Source organism: Pteronotus mesoamericanus, unplaced genomic scaffold (assembly GCF_021234165.1).
Source record: "Pteronotus mesoamericanus isolate MK-2021 breed Mesoamerican mustached bat unplaced genomic scaffold, CSHL_Meso_final scaffold_167, whole genome shotgun sequence".
In the NCBI taxonomy this organism is placed as follows: domain Eukaryota; kingdom Metazoa; phylum Chordata; class Mammalia; order Chiroptera; family Mormoopidae; genus Pteronotus; species Pteronotus mesoamericanus.
The window spans coordinates 15616342-15638145 of record NW_026555308.1 but is presented as its reverse complement, the minus strand read 5'-3'; the positions used below and the strand labels follow the sequence as shown (position 1 = coordinate 15638145).

The 21804-nt window shown below is 37.7% G+C and overlaps 1 protein-coding gene across 3 annotated transcripts in view; it reads right to left on the bottom strand.

The window, feature by feature from the left end:
* The window catches only part of TPST1 (tyrosylprotein sulfotransferase 1), a 113498-nt gene that overhangs the window by 43726 nt on the left and 47968 nt on the right, over positions 1 to 21804 (bottom strand). For all 3 annotated transcript variants that reach the window (XM_054589676.1, XM_054589674.1, XM_054589675.1), the window contains exon 3: positions 4518 to 4716. In XM_054589676.1, coding sequence (XP_054445651.1) covers positions 4518 to 4716 — 199 coding nt within the window. The remainder of the gene's footprint in view (positions 1 to 4517; positions 4717 to 21804) is intronic.

Here is a 21804-nt window from a genome sequence, read left to right as displayed (position 1 = left end):
GATTTCCATACCCCTGCGGACAGGTAAACAATGTAGCTCCACTGGAGACACAGCAGGAGGAAGCTTGCAAAGAGTGTGCATGAGCTGGAGAGGTCACAGCAGCACATGTACCGTGCAGTTTGTCATGGCATTCGGGGGGGGTACAGATCTGCCAGTCCAGCCAGGATGGGCTAGAAAACCGACTTGCTTCTGGAGCATGTAGGATTTTGGGCTGGGGAATTTAAATGAAAGGTAGGCAGAGTCTTGTCTTCTTTTCCCTTCTGGTTCCCCTCGCTTGTTCAGTTGGCAGTCCAAGCATTCTGGGGCCAGTGGGCCCTGGAGACCATGTGGTCTCGCAGTGACCCTGGGCCCCTCCCAGCATGAGAAGTGGTGGTGGCCCAGGTGACTAGTGTTGCACTGTGCAGTCCTGCTCAGCCACGTGCATGGCCACAATGGCGAGCTGAGGGCAGAAGGGATGGGGTGCAAGTGCTAGATCTGTGGGCAAGTGCAGAGGAAAGGACAGTGCACAGCAAATAGGACGCCAGCATGCACAGACTCCATAAGATGCCTGAAGCTGGGCTGTGGCTGGAAACCAGCTAAGTCTCCTGGATGGTTGTGCTGTAGTCATCAGTATTTCCCAAAAGACAGTATTTGAAATGGGAGAAGGAAGTCCAGGTGCAGCTCTGAACTAATGTGGCAAACGTTGGCCGGGTTATTAGTCTTTGGGTGTTTTAGAGGGAATGGGCTCCGAGGCAGACGCCTGCAATTCTTTCAAAATTGTGTAGACTTTGAATAAATGACCCCTCTCCTTTTTCACCAAAACCTTTGCCCCCAGAGTTTGCCTATTGGGCAACGGGCAGTAGAACCAAACTTGTTGTTCAGTAACAGTTTTAAAAAAGAATACATCTAGAGACAGAAAGTAGGATTGTGGTTACTTGGGGCTGAAGGGAGGAAGAATGAGTAATGACTATGTAGTTTCAGTGTGGAAAGATGAAAAAAGTTCTGGAGACAGATGGTGGTGACAGTTGCAAAATAGTGCAAATGTCCTTAATGCCATTGATCTGTACACTTATAAAGTGTTAAATGGTAAGTTTTATGTTATGTACAATATTGTGATTTATAAGAAATATATAGATTTGGTCATTCAGATGACCAAAGTATATTTCTCAGATATATTTGGTCTTCATTCATAGTTCCTGGCTCACAGCTCCCCAATTCCAGGGAATTTCCTAAGTGATGAGAGCAACAATGGTGTCTCTTGTCATGTTAATGAGGTGACTTCTGGACACAACCCAAGGGTACGGGCTGAGTGCCAATGGGACCCGCCCATGTGGTCTGAGGTTTGGAACTTTCAGTCCTACCCCAATTTCCAGGGAGGGGAGAAGGGCTTGAGTTTGAATCAATTGCCAGTGGCCAAAGACTTAGTCAATCATGACTATGTAATGGAGCCTCCATAAAAACTCAAAAGGACAGCTCTTAGGCCCTTTTGGGAGAGCTTCCACCAAGGGGAACCACAGAACACTACCATGTGCTGGACCTCAGCTCCATGAGGATAGAAACTGCTTTATTCAGGACCCTGACCTATGCACTCTTCATCTGCCTATTCATTCCTATCCTTTAATGTTAGTAATAAATCCATAATCTAAGTGAGTAAATAGGTTTTCTTGAGTTTTCTGAATGCTTCTAGCAAATTAATCAAACCCAAGGGGTGGGGGTCATGGGAACCTTTGATTTGTAGTTGTTCAAAACAACCTGGGCCTGCAACTGGTATCTAAAGTGGAGAGTGGTCTTGTGGGAATGAGCCCTTTACCTGTGGAATCTGATTCTATCTCTGGATAGATGGTTCCAGAATTAAGTTGCATTTTTGGACACCCTTTCGGTGTCTGAGAATCAGTTGGTGATGTGGGGAAGCCTCCACACACAAGTTGGAATTTGGTCTGCAAACCCTTTCATTATGTGTATTTTACAATACTTTTTTAAAAGAATAAATACAGGGACTGATTCAGAGTTCTGGCCAAGATGGAGGCGTAAGTAGATATGCTTCACTTCCTTGCACAACCAAAAGAAGGATAACAACAAATTTAAAAACAAAAAACAACCAGAACTGCCAGAAAATCAAATCTGTATAGAAGTCCAACAACCAAGGAATTAAAGAAGAAACATTCATCCAGACTAGTAGGAGAGGTGGAGATGGGAAGCTGAGGTAGAAAGGATGCACGACAAGGCAGTGGCTGGTGGACAGGATGGGCCCACATTTGCGTGTGGATAAGCTGGGAGGGACAACTGGGGAGCGAGATAAAACACGCAACCCAGGGTTCCAGAATGGGGAACTAAAACCTCAAAACCTCTAGCTGAAAAAATCTGTAGGGATTCCGGTGGTGGGAGAAACTCCCAGTCTCACAGGAAAGTCTGTTGGAGAGGACTATGGAATCCTAGAATGTATGCAAGCCCTCCCACCCAGGTTTCAACACCTGAAAATGGCACAGTCCACTTGTGGAAGTGGGGGAAGTGACAGAAAGTGAGGTGAGAGCCGAGGAAGCTAGCAAGTGGCATTGTCCCCTCTCTGACTGCTCCCCTATACACAGCGCCACAATGCAGCGAAGCGGGTTGCCCCCTGCCACTGAGTATACCTATGGCTCTGTCCCTTACAATATAACAGGTGTGCCAAGACAAAAAAACTTGGCCCAAATGAAAGAACACATCAAAACTCCAGAAAAAGAACTAAGTAAAATGGAGATAGCCAACCCATCAGATGCAGAGTTCAAAACACTGGTGATGGAGGATGCTCAGAGAAATCATTGAGCATGGTCACAAAATAGAGGAAGAAATGAAGGCTATACAAAGTGAAATAAAGAAAAATATACAGGGAACCAACAGTGAGGGGGAGGAAACTGGGACTCAAATCAATTATTTGAAACAAAAGGGAGAAATAAACAGCCAACCAGAACAGAATGAAGAAACAAGAATTCCAAAAAATGAGGAAAAGCTGAGGGATCTCTGGGACAACTTTAAACATTCCAACATCCAAATCATAGGGGTGCCAGAAGAAGAGGAAGAGGAAGAAATTGAAAATTTATTTGAACAAATAATGAAGGAAAGCTTCCCTAATCTGGTGAAGGAACTAGACATGCAAGTCCAGGAAGCTCAGAGAGTCCCAAAGAAGTTGGATCCAAGAAGAAACACACCAAGACACATCATCATTCAATTACCCAAGATTAAAGATAAGGAGATAATCTTAAAAGCAGCAAGAGAAAAGGAGAAAGTTACCCAGAAAGGAGTCCCCATAAGATTATCAGCTGATTTCTCAAAAGAAACCTTACAGGCAAGAAGGGGCTGGAAAGAAGTATTCAAAGTCATGAAAGCCAAGGACCTTCCACCAAGATTATCCAGCAAAGCTATCATAAAGTGCTTCCCAGATAAGGTAAAGTTAAAGGAGTTCATCACCACCAAGGCCGTATTATATAAAATGTTGCAGGGACTTATCTAAGAGAAAGAAGATCAAAACTATGAAAGTAAAATGACAACAAACTCATAACTATCAACTGAACCTAAAAAACAAAAACAAAAATTAAGCAAACAACTAGAACAGGAACAAATCACAGAAATGGAGATCATATGGAGGATTATTGGGGTACGAGCGGAGAGAATGGGGGAAAAAGGTACAGGGAACAGGAAGCATAATTAGTAGGCACAATATAGACAGAGGGAGGCTAAGAATACTATAGGAAATGGAGAAGCCAAAGAACTTATATGTACAACCCATGGACAGGAACTAAGGGGAGGAGGGAATGTTGGACGGAGGAAGGCACAGGGCAGAGAAGGATAAAGGGGTGAAAAAAATGGGACAACTGTAACAGCATAAACAATAAAATGTACTTTACAAAATAAATAAATTAAAAGAATAAATACATTAAGGCTTGATCTGAAGTAGATTCATCTGGTAAGGTATACTTCAGATTAGCTCTTTGAGTTTTCAGATTTTCTGAGACAATATTTCATAAAGATGTGAGTGTAACTTATTAAAAAGAAAAGCTATAATTACACTTTAATAACAACTTTTTCTCAACCAGAAGATAATTTATTGCAACTGTTTAATGATTCTAATGTAGCCAATGTTTAGTTTTCAAGTATCAAGAAATCATGCCTCCTCTAAAGAAAGATTTAAATGTAAAGTAGTCTTAGATTCAAAGAAAAAAAAATAGAGGTAAGTGAGTTTGCTAATAGTTCTGGTATTTATACAATGTGTGGTAAATCAGCTATGAGTATAAATATCCTCAACAATAAGCACCATTCCTAAAAATTGTGCAAAATATATTTAAAAAATGGTCCCCATATTTCCTGGGAAGAGCCACAGCTTTCCTTAAAATGCAGTGGAAGAGATATGATGATAAAGAATTCTACAAATAGAGTTTTTCTAATTTTAAATAATTTTCTGATCATAAAAACAAAGAAACAAAATTTAAAAAATAAACAAGAAGCCTTTCAGGATCCAAATTTCATATTCAGTTTTCTCAGTTCACTTTATAAATATCACTTACCCTTCTAGTGTTTTCAAGGATTTTGGGATCGGGTTTTCCGTAGTTAGGTGGATTGGCATATGGGTCATATCCAAGTTTGGCAAGCATGGGTGCAATCACTGCCATGTCTTGTAAAACATCTGGGGGTATTTTTCCAACCCACTTTGATAGCGCTCCCATATTGACTGGCTTGATGACTTGGTCTGTTGATCTCTCCACTCTGAAAACATTATAATATGAATAAATATTTATTTAGAATACCAAAAACTAATGTTAAAAGACCACTGAAAATTATTTTTGATAACTTTAAAAGTTGTAAGTGTCTCAATTATAAAGCTATTGAGAACGAAGGCACTGATCAAGCTTAGGATTATTTACCATTTTTTAATGTTGTAAATTTGACAGTAGTTATTGGCAACCTCAGATTTCTAAAAATGGAAAAAAGGGTCAGCTGATACCATCTGTATGAAATGTTTTAACATTTCAATTATAATGTTCAAAAAAAAAATACAACTGCTTAGAAAAATAGCTAGTCAACTTACTTGAAATGCACCAAAAATAAATAAGATGGACAGATGAATGACTACATGAACAAATATGTGATAGAGCAAATATAGCAAAATCTTAATTGTATAAGATAGTGGGTGTAATTTTTCCTCTTTGTAAATTTGAAAATTTTCATAATAAAATATTGAAGGAAAAACAGCCAGCCATAATCCATTAAGAATGTAAAATATTCATTTGTTCTATATTTCTTTTGACTTCCTGAAGAACTCTATTTTCTAAGGAATAAGTAATCTTTATGACTTTCAATATTACAGAATAAACATACTCTATCTCTTAACCTAGAAATCTACTTTAAGCTTGTAGTGATTATATTTAATATATTTGACTAACACAATTTAGGAAAAATATAACATGAAATGACATGTAGATAAAAACTGGTTCTGAATTAGTAGATTTTGGCCAATTGACTGCAAAGCAGAAGTGCTTAAGGGTGTTTTATATCATAATACATAATTAATTCAAACTAAGTGTTTTAATTAAGGTAAAGACCCCTTTTCTTCAAGTATGCGAACTCTTACTGCAGATTATCACTATCTGATGAGGAAATTCCTCAAAAGGGCTCCCTGCCTAAAACAATAGACAAGAGAAAATGAAATTATTCTTCCCTGGGATTCTGTGAGGCCACTAGCTCCAGGTTTCCTTCCTGTTTCAATAGCCTCATTCTTTTTTCTTTTAAAAATTTATCCAGGATTTAACACACTGCTCTCTTCACGCTACACATTTTCCTTGGATGGCTTCATCTCTAATAATCTTTGCTTCACTTTCTTTACCTGCATAAAGAACATCCTGGTTTGTCTAGGGCAGGTCCAGTTTATACCTATTGCCCCAGCTTAATTATTAATATAGCACATCTCAGTCACTCTCATAAATGTTCAAGTTTGTATAATAATTATATGGTCATGCTATTCATATACTTTACACACACCACAAAACTAAGATGGTCCAAAACTGGACCTTTCATCTTCTGTTCGAAATCTACTCCTCTCTTCATGTACATCTTATCTTGATAAATGACACACCACGTATCCCTGAGGCAAAGCCAAGATCTGAGTTGGAACAGGGAGAAGCTAAGTCCAGTTCAATAGACTTTGAGTAGAACTCCATTCCTACTGCTACTATTTTCATTCATACCTCCACCATTTCTCACCTAGATTACTACAAAGCCTCCTAATTTCCCCTGCATGTAAATAGTTGGCTTTCAGGCTCAACAGCGTATCATTCGCCAGAATACAAGGAGGGTCTATGTCTGATTAATTTCACTATCAACAGCACCCAGCACATGAACATAAAATAGATACTCAAAAAATGTTTATTAAATAAATAAGAACTTTTCATAGAATAAAAACCCTACAAATTTAGTTTATACAAAATGCTCAAGAGATGTCAAGGATCATGTCTTTAGGAGAACAATTGACACAAGATGAAATAACTAGAGAATATCCAGGTGTAAACTGCATGGTATTTACTGTGGGTGCATTAGGAATGTTAGAGAATGAGAGCCATGTCTGCAGAGATAAACATCTGTAGAATTTTTTTAGAAAGTTTGTAGTAAAACAAAGAGTAACATTTTCTATTCATTCTATGTTAGACACTTTTCATATGATATCTCATTTAGTCCTTAAAACAACTTTAAGAGAAAGATAATGATAAGTTCCCATTTTTCAAATGTGTAAACTGAGACCCTGAGAAGGTAAGTGAACCCAGGATTACACAATCTGGAAATAACGAAGTTAGAATTTGATCCCATGTCTGTCTCCAAAGTTTCCATTTTTTTCACAGTTTCTCTATTGCCATCATATTGATTATCTTATTTTTTCATTTTATGCCTCCCTAAAAACTTTGGTCTTTTGTCCTGCTTAGGGTGAGTAAGTTGGTTTGCCACAATGGTAAAAACATACAGATGTACTACACACATAATACGTACTTATAGTGCTATGCGGGTAACGTTTAACATCCTGCTCTCCAGGGAAGAAAAGGCCTGGATTTGTTGCATTTACTGATGTCCATGGTGCAAAAACTCCTACCATAGCTGATATCAAGCTACCAACATGAAGTCATCAACTGCGGAGTTGGGAAGAAACGTGCAAAATGAGCTTTCGGTAGCCGGGGCAAGCCAGCTCCAGCAGACCACTGGGTATTTACAGGGCCAAACTTTCTTATCCCAAATTCTGAAACCCAAAAGGCTCTAAAAATTAAGCATATTCCTGTAACTTGTTTAGCAGCAAAACATGACTTGAACTTATAAAAATCTGTGTATAGCCGTTTTTCCTACATGGTATAAACAATCATGCTCTTTGATGGGGGAATGTTAATGTGTTTGATTACAGAATGTTGATCCAGAACCAATAGAAGATATTATATAATGTGTTATGTACATAACATGACTTTTCTAAAATCCAAAACTTTCTGAATTCTGAAATGCATCTGTGCTAAGCACTGGAGTCACAAATAAGGTCTTGAATGTCATGATTGGGAAGTTGGATTTATTTTGAAAATGTTGGGTAATGAGAAAAGGGTTTTAAGTACAAGAGTGATATGATCAGAATATCATTATCAGCATTCAATGCTAGTACTTATGGGAAGAATCCACTGAAAGGTGGGACAATCAGGGTCAGAAAAAAATGTAAAGATGTTTAAATGTATATTGGAAGGTTGAGAAATGATTAAAGTTCCAACTAGAGCAAAAGAGATAGAGATAGAAAGAAAAAAATCTCCATAGATTTTTTAAAAAAGTATTTTATTTATTTATTTTTAGCGTGAGGGGAAGGGAGGGAGAAAGAGAGGGAGAGAAGCATTGATTGGTTGCCTCTTGCCCACCCCCAACCGAGGACCTGGTCAGCAACACAGGCATGTGCTCTGAGCAGGAATTGAACCGGTGACCTTTTGGTTTGCAGGATGATGCCCAACCCACTGAGCCATGCCAGTCAGGTCTCCATAGGCTTTTTTAAAAAGCAATTTATAAGAATTAGTGGCTGATTAGATGCGGGGGGAAGAAGGGAAAGAAGTATAGATGAATTCAGATTTGTTTTTTGTTTTTTTAAATTTTTTTTATTGGTTGATTTTAGACAGAGAGAGGAAGAGGGAGAGGGGGAGAGAAACACTGATATGTTGTTCAACTTATTTATGCATTCACTGGTTGATTCTTGTATGTTCTCTGACTGGGGATCCAACCCTCAACCTTGGTGTATCGGCATGACACACTAACAAACTGAACTACCCCGCCACAGATAGAAGAATTTAGATTTGCCTTGAAGGACTGAATAGATGATATTATCATTCTTACAATAGATAGTATGGAGGAAAAACATGGTGTTGTTGCTTTGTTTTGTTTCAGGTGTAGGGAACAAAGAAAAAGAGGTAAATTGATAGTATTTGGAAAGTTACCAAAGGCCTAAAGAAAAATCAGAGACTGGAATGTAATATGTAAACAATACTATTTATTATTTTTTCACCCAGATTATAGCACTGGTTCGTAAGTAAAGTGAGGCCACAATTTATTATGATTGAAGAAATGATTTAAAGATAAAGTCCAACCATCTCTTGTCTGAAAGTGACAGAGCTCTAAAATGAAAGAATTCGGAAAGGCTTTTTTTATATAACCACTGAGTTATAAGATCCACTATCAGCAAATGCAGTTACTATGGACTCCTTAGGGGCAGAATTTGGGAAGCTTACTGCATATCCATCAGGTGCTTCTCTTTAAGACAGTAGTATTTATATTTATATTTATTGAGCATAAAATTGAAATTAAACACTTTCTGAATATGCACTATGTGTCAGATCAAGTATTAGAGCCTAAAGATGCAAAGATGATTAACTAGGCCACAGCCCTCCTCTAAAGAAGCTCAGAGTCCAGTAAGAGAGAGAACATACAAACATAATTAATATACAGCATAATAAATGTAATGACAATGACTAGAAACCATACTATGGGAATGCAGGTGACAGAACCAAGCTAATTCTTCTCCTGGGTGGGGAACACATGTGTCAGGGCAAATTACCCAGCAGCTAAGGCAAAAGTTAGCAATCTATGGGTCACAGGCCAAATCTAGCCCCACTGCCTGTTTTTGTCTGGTCTTTGAGCTAAGAACAGCTTTTACATTTTTAAATAGGTTTTTTTTTAAAAGCAAAAGAATAATATTTCATAGCATATGAAAATCATGACATCAAACTTTGATATCATAAAGTTTTACTGGAACAATAGCCATCCATGCTCATTTGTTCACATTCTGTTTATGGTTGTTCTTGTTTGCAAGGACAGAGTTGAGTAGTTGAGATAAAGACCATATGGTTCCCAAAATCTCAAGGATTTATTCTGTCGCCCTTTACAGAAAAAAATCTGTCAACCCTGATCTAAGACTGTATCTTTAGGGCATGTAAGGTCTGGTGAAGGGGGGAAGGGTCTCAGGTGATGTCTTTCCTCACAGAAGGACCAAATCAACTTTCACACTCAAGAGAGAACCTGGCGAGTTCAGAGAATGGCACTCAAAGAGAGTAAAGGATGTACTGAGTCTACCTGAGTAGGGAGAGTGAGAGGGAAGATGAACAAACAATAATGTTTACTTTGCACGTATCAGGTTCAAGAAAGACATTTGCTGATCTAAAAGGATGGATAAGTAAAATAAAATGAAATAGAAAATACAAAACAATCCTCTAGGAGGTCACTGTCCATTGGCAAGCCGTACAAATTTTTCACTCTTAAACTTTTTTAAAAAAAATTTTATTTATTTATTTTTAGAGAGACGGGAAGGGAGAGAGAAAGAGAGGGAGAGAAACATCTATGTGTGAGAGAAACATCTATGTGCGAGAGAAACATCTATCGGTTGCCTCTTGCACTCCCCCAACCGGGGCTGGCCCACAACCCAGGAATGTGCCCTGACTGGGAATCGAATGGGCGACTTCTCCGTTCTCAGGCCACTGCTCAACCCACTGAGCCACACTAGCCAGGGCCCCCTCTTAAACTCTTAAGGGTTACTTCTTAGTTCCAGATCAGCCCTTTGGTCTCACCTTTCCTCTCTTCCCATGGGATCTAGTTATTTAATCTGCCTTTTTCTAAGAGGCAGCAAGGTGTAGTAGGGATAATGCAGACTTAGAAGTTGGACCTGTGTGATTTAGCTTTGTGATCTAAGAACATTGGTCCTCAGAGACTGGGGGTAGTGACCACCAACAGGTAGAGGCACTTTCAAAAAGATTGTTCAAAAGCAGAGATTGGCAAACTATGGTTCAAATCTGGCATGCTGCCTGATCTGTAAGTTAAGGTTTATTGGCACATAGCTATACTCATTTGTTTCTACACTGTCTATGGCTGCTTTTGTTTTACAATGTCAGAGCTGAATAGTTACAACAGAAATCATAGGGCATGTAAAGCCAAAAATATCTGCCCTTTTACAGAAAGTTTGTCATTCTCTGGTTAAAAGGATACAGTCATTAGAGAGAAATGAGCCTGTCCAGAGAGCCTGATTTTCTTTCCTGACAACATTCCGTAGGCTGGATGGAGCTCATTCAACTCTCTTACTCCTTTGGTCCTTCCAGAAATTAACCAACACTTAGGTCTGAAGTGTACTAGGACAGCGATTTTCAACTTTTTTACATCTCATGGCACACATAAACTAATTACTAAAATTCTGCAGCACCAAAAAATATATTTTTTGCTGATCTGACTAAAAATAGGTATAATGTTGATTCATTCATACCGCATAGCTACTGTTGTATTGGCTGCTGTCATTTTTTTACATGAGAATCTAAAAGAGGTCAGTGCCCCTGACTAAATAGTCAGATATTGCATGTTTTAAAAAATCATGCCACACACCAGTGTGGCTCTTGTGGCACACTGGTGAAAATCGCTGTACTAGAGTGTAAACCAGTTACCATTCCAGTATGTATCCTCGAGTCTCACTGGGACCTTAAAACATGACAGACTGGTATATTTCAAAACTTATTACCCAGGCACAGCACTGCAGGCAAGATACCTGAATCTGTAGGTTCTCCCCCCGTTCTAAGTGCCCAGGCTTCCTTCCCACCATAGCATTCATAACGGAAGGCACTCCTCCTCAGAGAACGGGGACAATGCCAAGGCGATGAGTTGTAAACACTGCATCCAGGCCAGCTGCCAAACCACAGGTGTGAATTATGGTACACAGCACCTATAGGAAACCAAATCCTCTGGACTAAAGCATCAGGACTGGAATGGGCATGCTATAAGGAATGTGTAAAGGAGGACATAATCTACATGGTTAGACATATTACAGTAAAAAAGATGAAATACCATTAAAAGTCATGTTTTCAAAGATTATTTTACTCTTTGAAAATGCATAGGTTATGTCTTGTGAGAAAGGACCTAAGAATGCACACACACCAGAAGTTCAACTTTGTCAAAATGTGTTATATATACATGATATATATCTATATCTATGTCTACATAAAATCAATCACATGCATAGCCTCATACCCAAAATGCTAACAATGAGAGTGATATAACTAAGTGATTTTTATTTTCTTAGAGTCACTCAGAAGTCTAATAGCTATCTGAAGCCCAACATTGTACAAACTGAACTCCTGATCTTACCCCCAAAATCTACTATTTCCATAGCTTCCCCCACCTCAGTTGAAAGCAACTCATTCTTCTGGCTGTGCAGGATAAAGCAAAATAAAACTGAAGTTGTCTTTTGACTACTCTCTTTCTCTCGTACTCCACATCCAATCCATCAAAAATCATATCAACTATACCTCAAAATATATCCAAATATTTTCACTTCTCATTAACTCCACTACCATCCCCCTGGTCCAAGTCAACATTATCTCTTGCCTGGATTTCCACAATATTCTCCTAATAGCCTCCCTGCTTCTTCCTTTATATCCTTGTGGTCTACTCTCAGTGTATAAGCCAGATACAGCCTTTAAAAACACAAGTCAGATGTCACTCCTTTGCTTAAAACCTTGCAACACTTCCCAGGTACTTAAGTCCAAGTTCTGAAGATGAGAAGGAATCTCACCAAATCATCCCCTGAAAATAAAGAAACCAGAGAGCAAAACTAAAAACTCATGAATTTCATTTAAAACAAAAGTAAGTGAAAAAGTAGCCCCACAAACCACAAAATTCAAGAGGGCAGAGACAACCAACATAACCACAATACCTGCATAGAAGGAATGTTTGTGTGGAAGAAGAAGGAAGTGACAGGGCTTCTGAAAGGCAGATGTACTGTAAAAATCAGAGCAGACCTATTTGAGAACATCAGTTGAAACGGGGAGGGGTTTCAACCAAACCAAAAGATGTGTTCAAGGGGCCCTTGGTAAAGTCTGAAAGGGGTCAGAGAAGGCTGGGAAACATGAACTCCTGAAACCAACCAGTCAAAGCTCCTGTTCAAGACGGGGCATCACACTTAGTAGAAACTTCTTGAAGCAGAATCAGAATAGTGACAGAGACAAAGGAAACGGTTCAGGTACAACTGAGGGAGGGGAATTTCAGAAAGCAAGCCACCATATTATTTAATACTTTACAAAAAGAAAACAGAAAAGGAAGATCTGTGAAATTAGTAAAGATATCCTGAATAATTCCTTCTTCTAAAACTTCAAACTACTTCCATGCAGAAATGAAGCAAGAAGAAATGTAAGGTCAAAACTCATACAAAGTCATTATAAGGAAAAACAAGTCCCCAGGCCCATTATCATTTGTCCACTATGACCTGCCTAAAATAAAACTCAGAGCCAAGTCACTCCACTGAGGGGAAAGGCTCCCTCCCACCTTCAGGGGCAAACCCAAATTCCAAGCAGGACCATGGAGTCCCCTGAGGACCTGCTCCCTGCTTAACACTGCGGCCTCATTCTGACACCAGTCATCAGTGTCCCCAAAGGCCTGCCGACGCCTTTGCACACTCTCTAAAACTTCTATTCTACAGTTTGAGAAAAAGAAAAAGAGAATGAGCAGAAAAACATCCCTAGGGATAAGGAAAGCAGCCAGAAAGACATGCCCACAAAACATATTAAAGTAACTTACTACATTAAAACAAGCTAAAAGACATTAAGAAAATGATACAAGACATAAAAAGAGAACATATGCGGTCTGTCCAGAAAGTAACAATGTAATATGAAAAAGATATTTCCTCAAGAAGATACAAGAAACATTGTACATGGGACAATGGTGCCTCACTCCCCTTCCAAGTAGGCAGCTTTGGACCTCACAACAGTTGTCCCAGTTGCCATCAACTGTCCTTGTCATATTTTCCTGAATCTCATTGATGGTCTGAAATCTCTAACCTTTCAAAGGTGATTTTAGTTTTGGGAAAAGCCAGTACTTGCAGGGTGCCAAATCTGGGCTGTAGGAGGGCTGAGTCACCTGGGTGATTTGATGTTTTGCCAAAAAACTGCACAACAGTGAGGCATGAGCAAGCGTCATGTTGTGGTGATGAAGCTGCCAACCACCAGTTGCCCATAGCTGTGGCCTTTTGAATCATCTGAATAGTTTCCATGGAGGAATGTTCAAGCTTACACACAAAATCTGATGCAGATTCATTGCTCTACCTGCTCAATCATTTTGAATGCAACAGCGACACGGTACACATGCTCACTCAATTTGGTGTCTGCCACCCCCACTGACTAGTACAGTTAAGTCATCATTGTTCACGCATGCACATTCCAGTCCACTCTCCTTGGCTGCCAGGTTATATTGATGTTGCGCAAACCATTCTCATTATATTAACAATAGTTGGACTTTTTTCTGGACAGAACTTGTAAATCATAATTACAAAAACTCAAAAATGAAATAATAGAACTCAGGAAAAAAATCAGAAATAAAAGGAAAAAATCATTTCAGAAATGAAGACTAAATTTGAAGAAAGAAAAGAATTAATAAATATAACAGATACTCTTAAAAGAAATTAAAAGTAGAATAGAGTTTTCTGATTTAAAAAAATTGGAAATAGAAGAAACATTTTAAAGATAAAAAGTAAATGAAGAGATAAAGTGAATTCAACTCAAAGTGACCAAATATTGAAGAAAGGCCAAAAACCAAAAAACAAAACAAAATAAACCCAGCACATGAACAATAGGAGTCTCTGAAGAAGGATAAAAATCAAGGTAACAAAGGAGATACTAAAAACCAAATTCAAAGAAAACATTCTTTAAAAAAAAACTTAGGTATATATTGACAGAGTGCATGGTCTACCTTAAAATGTGTGCTGTACAATGATCAACATCAAGACATATTCTATTAAAATTATGGGACTTTCAAGGGAAAAAAATCCTTTGAGCATCTAGACAAAAATGAGCAAGTGATTTATAGGATAAAAATAAAAGAACAAATCAAAAATAAGAATCAAAATTAGATATCAGGCTTTTCAACATCAATACTTTTTGCCAAAAGAAAATAGAGCAATCTGTTTAATATACATATGGAGGAAAACTGAGCCAAATAAAATATATCCAGTAAAACTGACTTTGAGGCATAAAGGGCACAGAGCAGATATTATGAAAATTAAGAAATCAGGGACCATTGTTTCCACAGACATGTTCTGAAGAATCTGCTAGGATGCAAGTCAGCAAAATTTCTGTAAAAGGCCAGACAGCAAATATCTTGTGGCTTTCAAGCCAGTCTCTGTTGCACACCTTCCTTTACTTTCACAACATTTAAAAAATGTGTAGAAACCATTCTTAGTTCATATGCCATACAGAAACAGGTGGCAAGTCATAGTCTGCCAATCCCTGTACTAAAAATTGAGCTACAGGCATCCAAAACAATTAGGGGGCACTGAAAAAGGACTGGGATAGCCTGACCAGAGTGGTCTTGAAATACCATATTTTGCTAAGAGAAACTAAACTATGTTGAAGAAATTACGGATTACTGATTTGAGCTGAGCCTATAATATCTTGTCATACCATATACCAAGAATGTTATCAGACACTACTGTAGTCATGGGAAAAGTATGTGGCAGCCAATTTGAAGAATCTTCTAGTGGCCAGAGATGGGGCAATTTGAATTTCAATAAACATAATAGATTGATATAGACTGAAGTCATCACATTAATCTCTTTGGAAGATCTACAGAACCAACTCATTATTTTGAAAACTATCAAATATAGACTAACAATCAGGTGTTTATTATTCCTTTTTCCTACATGAAGTGTAAACCTGAGTAGCAAAGTAGTAGTTGCAGGGATCTATCATTTTATAAAAGTTTTCCAACTACTATATAGAAAAGAAATCTGATCAGAATATCAAGATTTTATTAAGACCCAACCAACTGATAAATCTAAGCACTGAGGATCATGGCTGCTAAAATCATAAAAAGAAAGACAACTACAAATAATGGACAGCCTTGCCAAATCAGGTCTTATGTCTGATTAATCCTATGGAGTCAACTGCCAATCTGCATGAAGTGCAGAATTCAGAAGAATATGTTGGACAGTCATCAATTCGATTACAAAAATTTTGCAATCAGCACAATTAAGATTGTAAACAATTTCACAGGTTAAATGGCCCAGGCTATTCTAAAACTAAAGAATATGGAAAAAACAGAAACAAAAAAGTGCTTGGAAACTTGTAGATTAAAAGAAACTTAATAGATATCAAATTATTTTTAATGGGTAAGAATATAGTATATAGAGCCCCAGCTGGTGTGGCTCAGTGGACTGAGCACCAGCCTGTGAACCAAAGGGTCGCTGGTTTGATTCCCACCCAGTGTAGGGCACATGCCTGGGTTGTGGGATAGGTCCCCAGCAGGGCATACGTGAAATACAACCACACATTGGTTTCTCTCCCTCTCCCTCTCCCTCTTTTCCTCTCTCTAAAAATAAATAAAGCCTTAAAAAAAAAAGAATATAGTATATAGCGATGCACAATTGGGTGATAAAACTATAAAGAAATATAAAGAAGTGATTTCTGAAAGTGTCAGAACAGTGGATTGTTTTAGGGGAAAAGGAGATTCAGTTTGACAGAGCATACGTGGAAAGGCTTCTGGACTGACTGGCAGTTTAATTTCTTGCCGTGGGTAATAGTAGTGTGTGTTAGATTTATTAAAAGTCATTAAACTATTTTTAAATTGTCATTACGATGGTCTTCAAGGCTCTACATAACATAATCTGACTTCCACAAACTCCCACATCCACTCAGTTCCAGCCCGCTGACCTCTTTGGAATTGCTTGCTTGCACCAGGCATGCTGTTCTTCATTTGAATGTTTATAGTGGCTGTTTCCTCTGCCTGGCACACTCTTCCCCAACATGTCCACATGGCTAACACCCTCCCCTCCTTCAAGACTTTCCGCAGATCTCAGCTTTTCAATGAAGAGGATCTGAACCACTCTATTTAATATTACAACCAGTCTCTCAAAATCCCTTGGGTCTTGGTCCCCTTTATTCTCCTGATTTTTCTTTTTTCCATAGCATTTATAACCTCCTAATCCAGGGGTGTCCAACCCGTGGCCCGTGGGCTACATGCAGGCCAGGATGGCTATGAATATGGCCCAACATAAAACCATAAATTTACTTAAAATCTTTTTGCTCATCGGTTTTCATTATTGTTTGTGTATTTAATGTGCGGCCTTCTTCCAGTGTGGCCCAGAGACGCCAAAAGGATGGACACCCTATGATAGGCTTGTAAGAAAAGCCCTTCCTCACTAGATTGTAGGCTCTGAGGACAGGAATTTTTGTTTTGTTCACCAGCTCTTGCTCTCCCTCTCCCATAGGTCTCTGCTAGAAATGTCTACCTTATCAATGAGGACTTCCTGCTGTTTCTATGCCCCAGCTCTTGGCAACTACCTATTTTCTGCTTTATTTCTCTCTACAGTGCTTATTATCATCTGCCAAACTAGACACTTAACTTATTTTTCTATGGTTGGCTCCCAAATGCTAGTGTAAGTTCAGTGAAGAAAAGGTTTATTTTGTTTTGTCTTTGTTAATTGCTCTGCCCCCAGTGTGTAGAACATTACCTGGCATATAATGGATGCTCAGTAAAAACATGTTAAGTGAACAAATAGTCTTTATAATATTTAAGTAGTTTTTTAAAAATCCTTTTCAGAGGACATGTTTTTCATTGCTTTTAGAGAGAGAGCAATGGAGAAAGAGAAATATCAATGCGAGAGAAGCATCAATTGGTTGCCTTCTGTACGTGCCCAGACCAGGGATTCAACCCACAACCCTGGTATGTGCCCTGACCAGGAATCAAACCTGCAGCTCTCTGGTTGCAGGACAACACTCCAAACAACTGGGCCACACCAGCCAGGGCTTACATAGTTTTTCATTTCTTCCTTATAGGTTTCATTCGTGAATGACAACTGAATTTTACCAATAGCCTTTTTAGCACTGAATTGACGTGATCATATGGTTCTCTTTAATTTACTGATGCCGTGAAATATATGAAAAGATTTTTCTGGTATGAACCATTCTTTCATTTTTGAAATGAAAACTATTTGGTTATCATAGCTTATCGGTCTTTGATATTCTGGTGAATTCTGTTTACTAACATTTTATTTATGGTTTTACCATCTATATGCACAGGAAAATTAATCTGAGGTTTTCTTTTCTGTAATTTCTAATAAGTTCTGTCATTAAGTCATGGTTTTATAAGATGAACTGGGGAGTTTTCCTTTTTCTCTGACCTAAAATAGTTTAGACAGAATTGGACTCATCTGTTCTCTAAAGGTTAGGAACAACTGAATTGTTAATCACCTGTGACTTTTAAAATGGAATCTCTTAGTCACCTTTTCAATATCTTCGATGTTAATCTATTTAAGTTTTCCATCTATCTTGAAAAATCAGCTATTGTCTATAAGCTATCAACTTATTCATACTTTCATGTAGTATTTTCATAGAATTACTTTAATTTCTTTTAGATCTGTAATTATTTCTTTCTCATCCTTTATGTGACATGTATTTATTCTTTTGCCTTCATCAATATTACAAAAGGTTTACCTTTCTTAAAAAACTTTTTTAAAGATTTTATTTAGTTATTTTAAGAGAGCAGGGAAGGGAGGGAGAGAGGGAAAGAAATACTGATTGGTTGCTTCTCATATACCCCAACCTACCAGGTACCTGGCCTGCAACCTAGGTATGTGCCCTGACTGGGAATCATACTGGGGGCCTTTCAGTTTGCTGGATGATGACCAACTCATTGAGCCACACCAGTCAGGGCAGGATTTTTCTTTTTATTGATCACCTTAAGTCACCAATTTTGGTTTTGGTTTACACTTTCTATTATTTTTACCTATTTTATTAATTTCATCTTTTATCTGCATTGACTTTAAAATCCTCTTACTCCTTTGTGTAAGATTCTATATCATTGTCCTAACTTCCTATATGATTTGGGCCTATTTCTGATTTCATTCTTTACCTCTTATCAAGACAGACCAAGCTTGATTCATATGTGAGGAGATTTTATTATTAAAGTAATAAAGGAGGGTCTCATTAGAAAGGGTAATGGAGCTTCACTAGCAGCATTAAACTGGAGGTTCCAGAAGGTATGTCTAGTTGAAGGCTAAACAAGAAAAGTAGCCAGTTAATGTAAACTCACTGCAACGTATGTAATGTATGTGTATATTCATGCTCCTCTCCCATCTTTAATATTTGTTCAAAGGCAAGACTTTTTGTCTCTTTTGTTTACTGCTGTATCACAAGTACCTACAATGGTGCTAACCACGTAACAGAAGTTCAACAAATATTTGCTGAATAAATGAATAAACTGGAGAAATCTGTTCCTCATTCTTCAGATGAAATCAGCATTTTTTAACTGTAGATTTATAGTTAGTAGTACAAGGTCAAGAAAAAAAATATCTCTCTTCCCATGATTAACCTTCCTCTCCCCTGTGCCCTGGTCATATCTCGGTACCTTAAACATTCTGGGATGAAAGCAGCTCTGTTGTGGTTTTGTCTCTGCTTGTTTTATTTTCTCTGTGTAGCAACATCTTGGTGTTTGGCAAGTCTTGCATTTTTCACAAGGAACAGATTTCATTTCTTTTTTATGGCCTACAGGTATTTGTAAAAACACTATCATTCAATTTCTCACAAGTTCCTTCACTTGCTCATCTGCCTTGATCTTCCAGCACGAAATAACCCCATATATGGTTAAATGTTGTTAATAATTGCCCTTATTTTATTCTGCACTTCAAAAATAACATTTGTGATGAAATATTTAAATATTACGTAAAATCAAATAGTGTAATCAGCAGATTTATCATTAGATCTAGCTTTATGTTTTTTTCTCAAAGGTAAATAATTTTAACATGTTATTTCTTAAGGTTTTTAGCAGTTACAAATAATGAAACTGTGGTTGAACTTTCTTCTACAATGATTTTAATTACAATAATATTATTTATGTCTGATTTGAACAACACTGACAGAACAATAAAGATATATATTCCTTCAAGATATTAACCTATCTTTCATAATATGGAGTACACACAAAATTTCAAGAACAGCAACTTTCTTAAGTGTTTAACTCAAAGTTTTACTTATACACCCATGTAACTACCACCCAAAATAAAACAGAAAACATTCCCAGAAGCATGTTCCTTTTTTATTGCCGAGTAGTAACTCATTGTATGAATACACCACATTTTCCATTTCCTTGTTGATGGGCATTTGGATTTATTTCCAGCTTTTGGCTATTATTATAAATAGTGCTGCTATAAATATCTTTGTATAAGTCTTATGGTATAATTTCCTTATGTACACAGCTTCTTTGTGTTGCATGTATACCCAGGGGAATATCTGATTGGTCATAAGGTAGGCATATGTTTTGCCAAGTAGCTGTAATGAGTGGTTTTCTCAAGTGGCCCGTATTAGTTTACACTCCCCTATTTGATTGACACTTAAATCAAAGAATGTCTAACATTTTTCCCCTGTCCTTCCTATCATGATCCATAGAAACTATGATATAATAAATGTTTGCTGTTTTAGGTCACTACATTTTGAGTAGACTCTGGGTTGATGAACATATCCACATGCTGGGAGGGTGGAGCATCTCAGTTTCATGAGGTCAGAAGCTCTTGCCCTTGGGACCCTTCTGGACCCACCCGCTGTACTTCTTTATCTGACTGTTCATCTGTACTCTTTATAAGAATGTCCCTAGATTTTCCCTCTGAGATGCAATCTTTTAAATGAGAAACCAAGACTCACAGCAATAAAGTAACATGTAGGTTCACACTGCTTGTAAGTGGTAGAGCTGAGACAGGCTGATCTCTCTTAAACGGAGAGGAATGCTCTTCAGTTAATTTTTTTTTAAAGCCCCTCCAAGATAAGTTTAAAATTTGTTTTTAGGCACTTCCCAAAGAGCTCCACTCTGCGCTTGGGCATGCCAGCCCAGACAGGAACCTGGAAAGCAAAGAAATCTACTTGCCTGTGTGCCCTTGATTAGTCAAGCTCCCTTCATTTCTCCTTTCCTGCCACCTTGTTTTCAGTAAACCTCTTCTTTTGGATTGGTTTCACTTCCTCTCTCTTTCTTTTTTTAAAATTCTCCCCCAAGAGTATGTTCATAGATTTTAGAGGGGAGGGGAGAGAGAGAGAGAAACATTGATGTGAGAGAGATGTAAGGATGATGCTCCAACCAAATGGGCTCCTCTCTTGATTTCTATCTTAGATCTATATTATATCTATAGTATGGAGAAACATACTATGTTACAGACAGAAGACAGAATGATAATGATGGCTATCCTTCTCAAAATTATCTTTAAGTATGATTTATATGGAGGAAGAAAGGGCTAAAAAGGACCAATACAGGCCTAAGGAAGAACTAAGCAGGGAGCATGTTCTATTAGATACAAAAATATTTTGCAAAACTACAGTAGCAATTAAAATAGAGGGAAATTAAAGAGGGAGATCTCACTAGCAGAAAAATGCATATAGGGAAATTTAATATTTAACCTAGCTGGTACTACATATTACTAGGGAAAAAGCAACTATTCCACAAATAGTTCTGGGAAACTGGTTGCCTATATGGAAAAATAGAAGATGAATCTGTATCTCACATTAAAAAATAAATTCCACACTGATTAATAAATTTCAGATTGATTAATGTAAAAGGAAAATTTTTTTAAGTTTTAGAAAAAATGCAATTTTTATGACCTTAGGAAAAGAAAGAATTTCTTTACAAAACACAAAAAAGTTCAAACCATAATGGAAGACTGATAAATGCAACAAATTTCAATTTTCTATTCATCAATACTACTCAGCCATAAAAAAGAAGGAAATCTTACCCTTTGTGACAGCATGGATGGGCCCAGAGAGCATTATGCTAAGTGAAATAAGCCAAACAGAGAAAGACAAGTACCATATGACTTCACTCATACGTAGACTCTAAAGAACAAAATGAACTAAAAAGGAAAATAGAGACAGACCCATAGATAGAGAGCAGTGACAGCTATGGGGAGGGGGGGTGCTTGGTGTGTGAGGGGTAAAGGGATTGAGCAAAAGAAAAAAGAGAGGAAAAAAGTCATGGACACAGACAATTGTGTGATGATTTGCCAGGAAAAGGGCGGGGATATGGAGGAGTGTATGGGGTGCAACAAATGGTAATAGAAGGAATCTGGACTTGGGGTGGCAAACACAATACAGTGTACTGATGTTGTTTTGTGGAACTGTGTGCCTGAAACCTGTATTATTGTGTTAACTAGTGTCACCTCAATAAATTTAATAAAAAGGGAAAATTCACATTCATCAAAAGAGATTATAAAGTTAAAAGACAAGTTAATGAGATAAGTTATAACATATACATCAGATAAATGTTATCAAAAAGAAAAACAAACTTTACCAGTCAGAA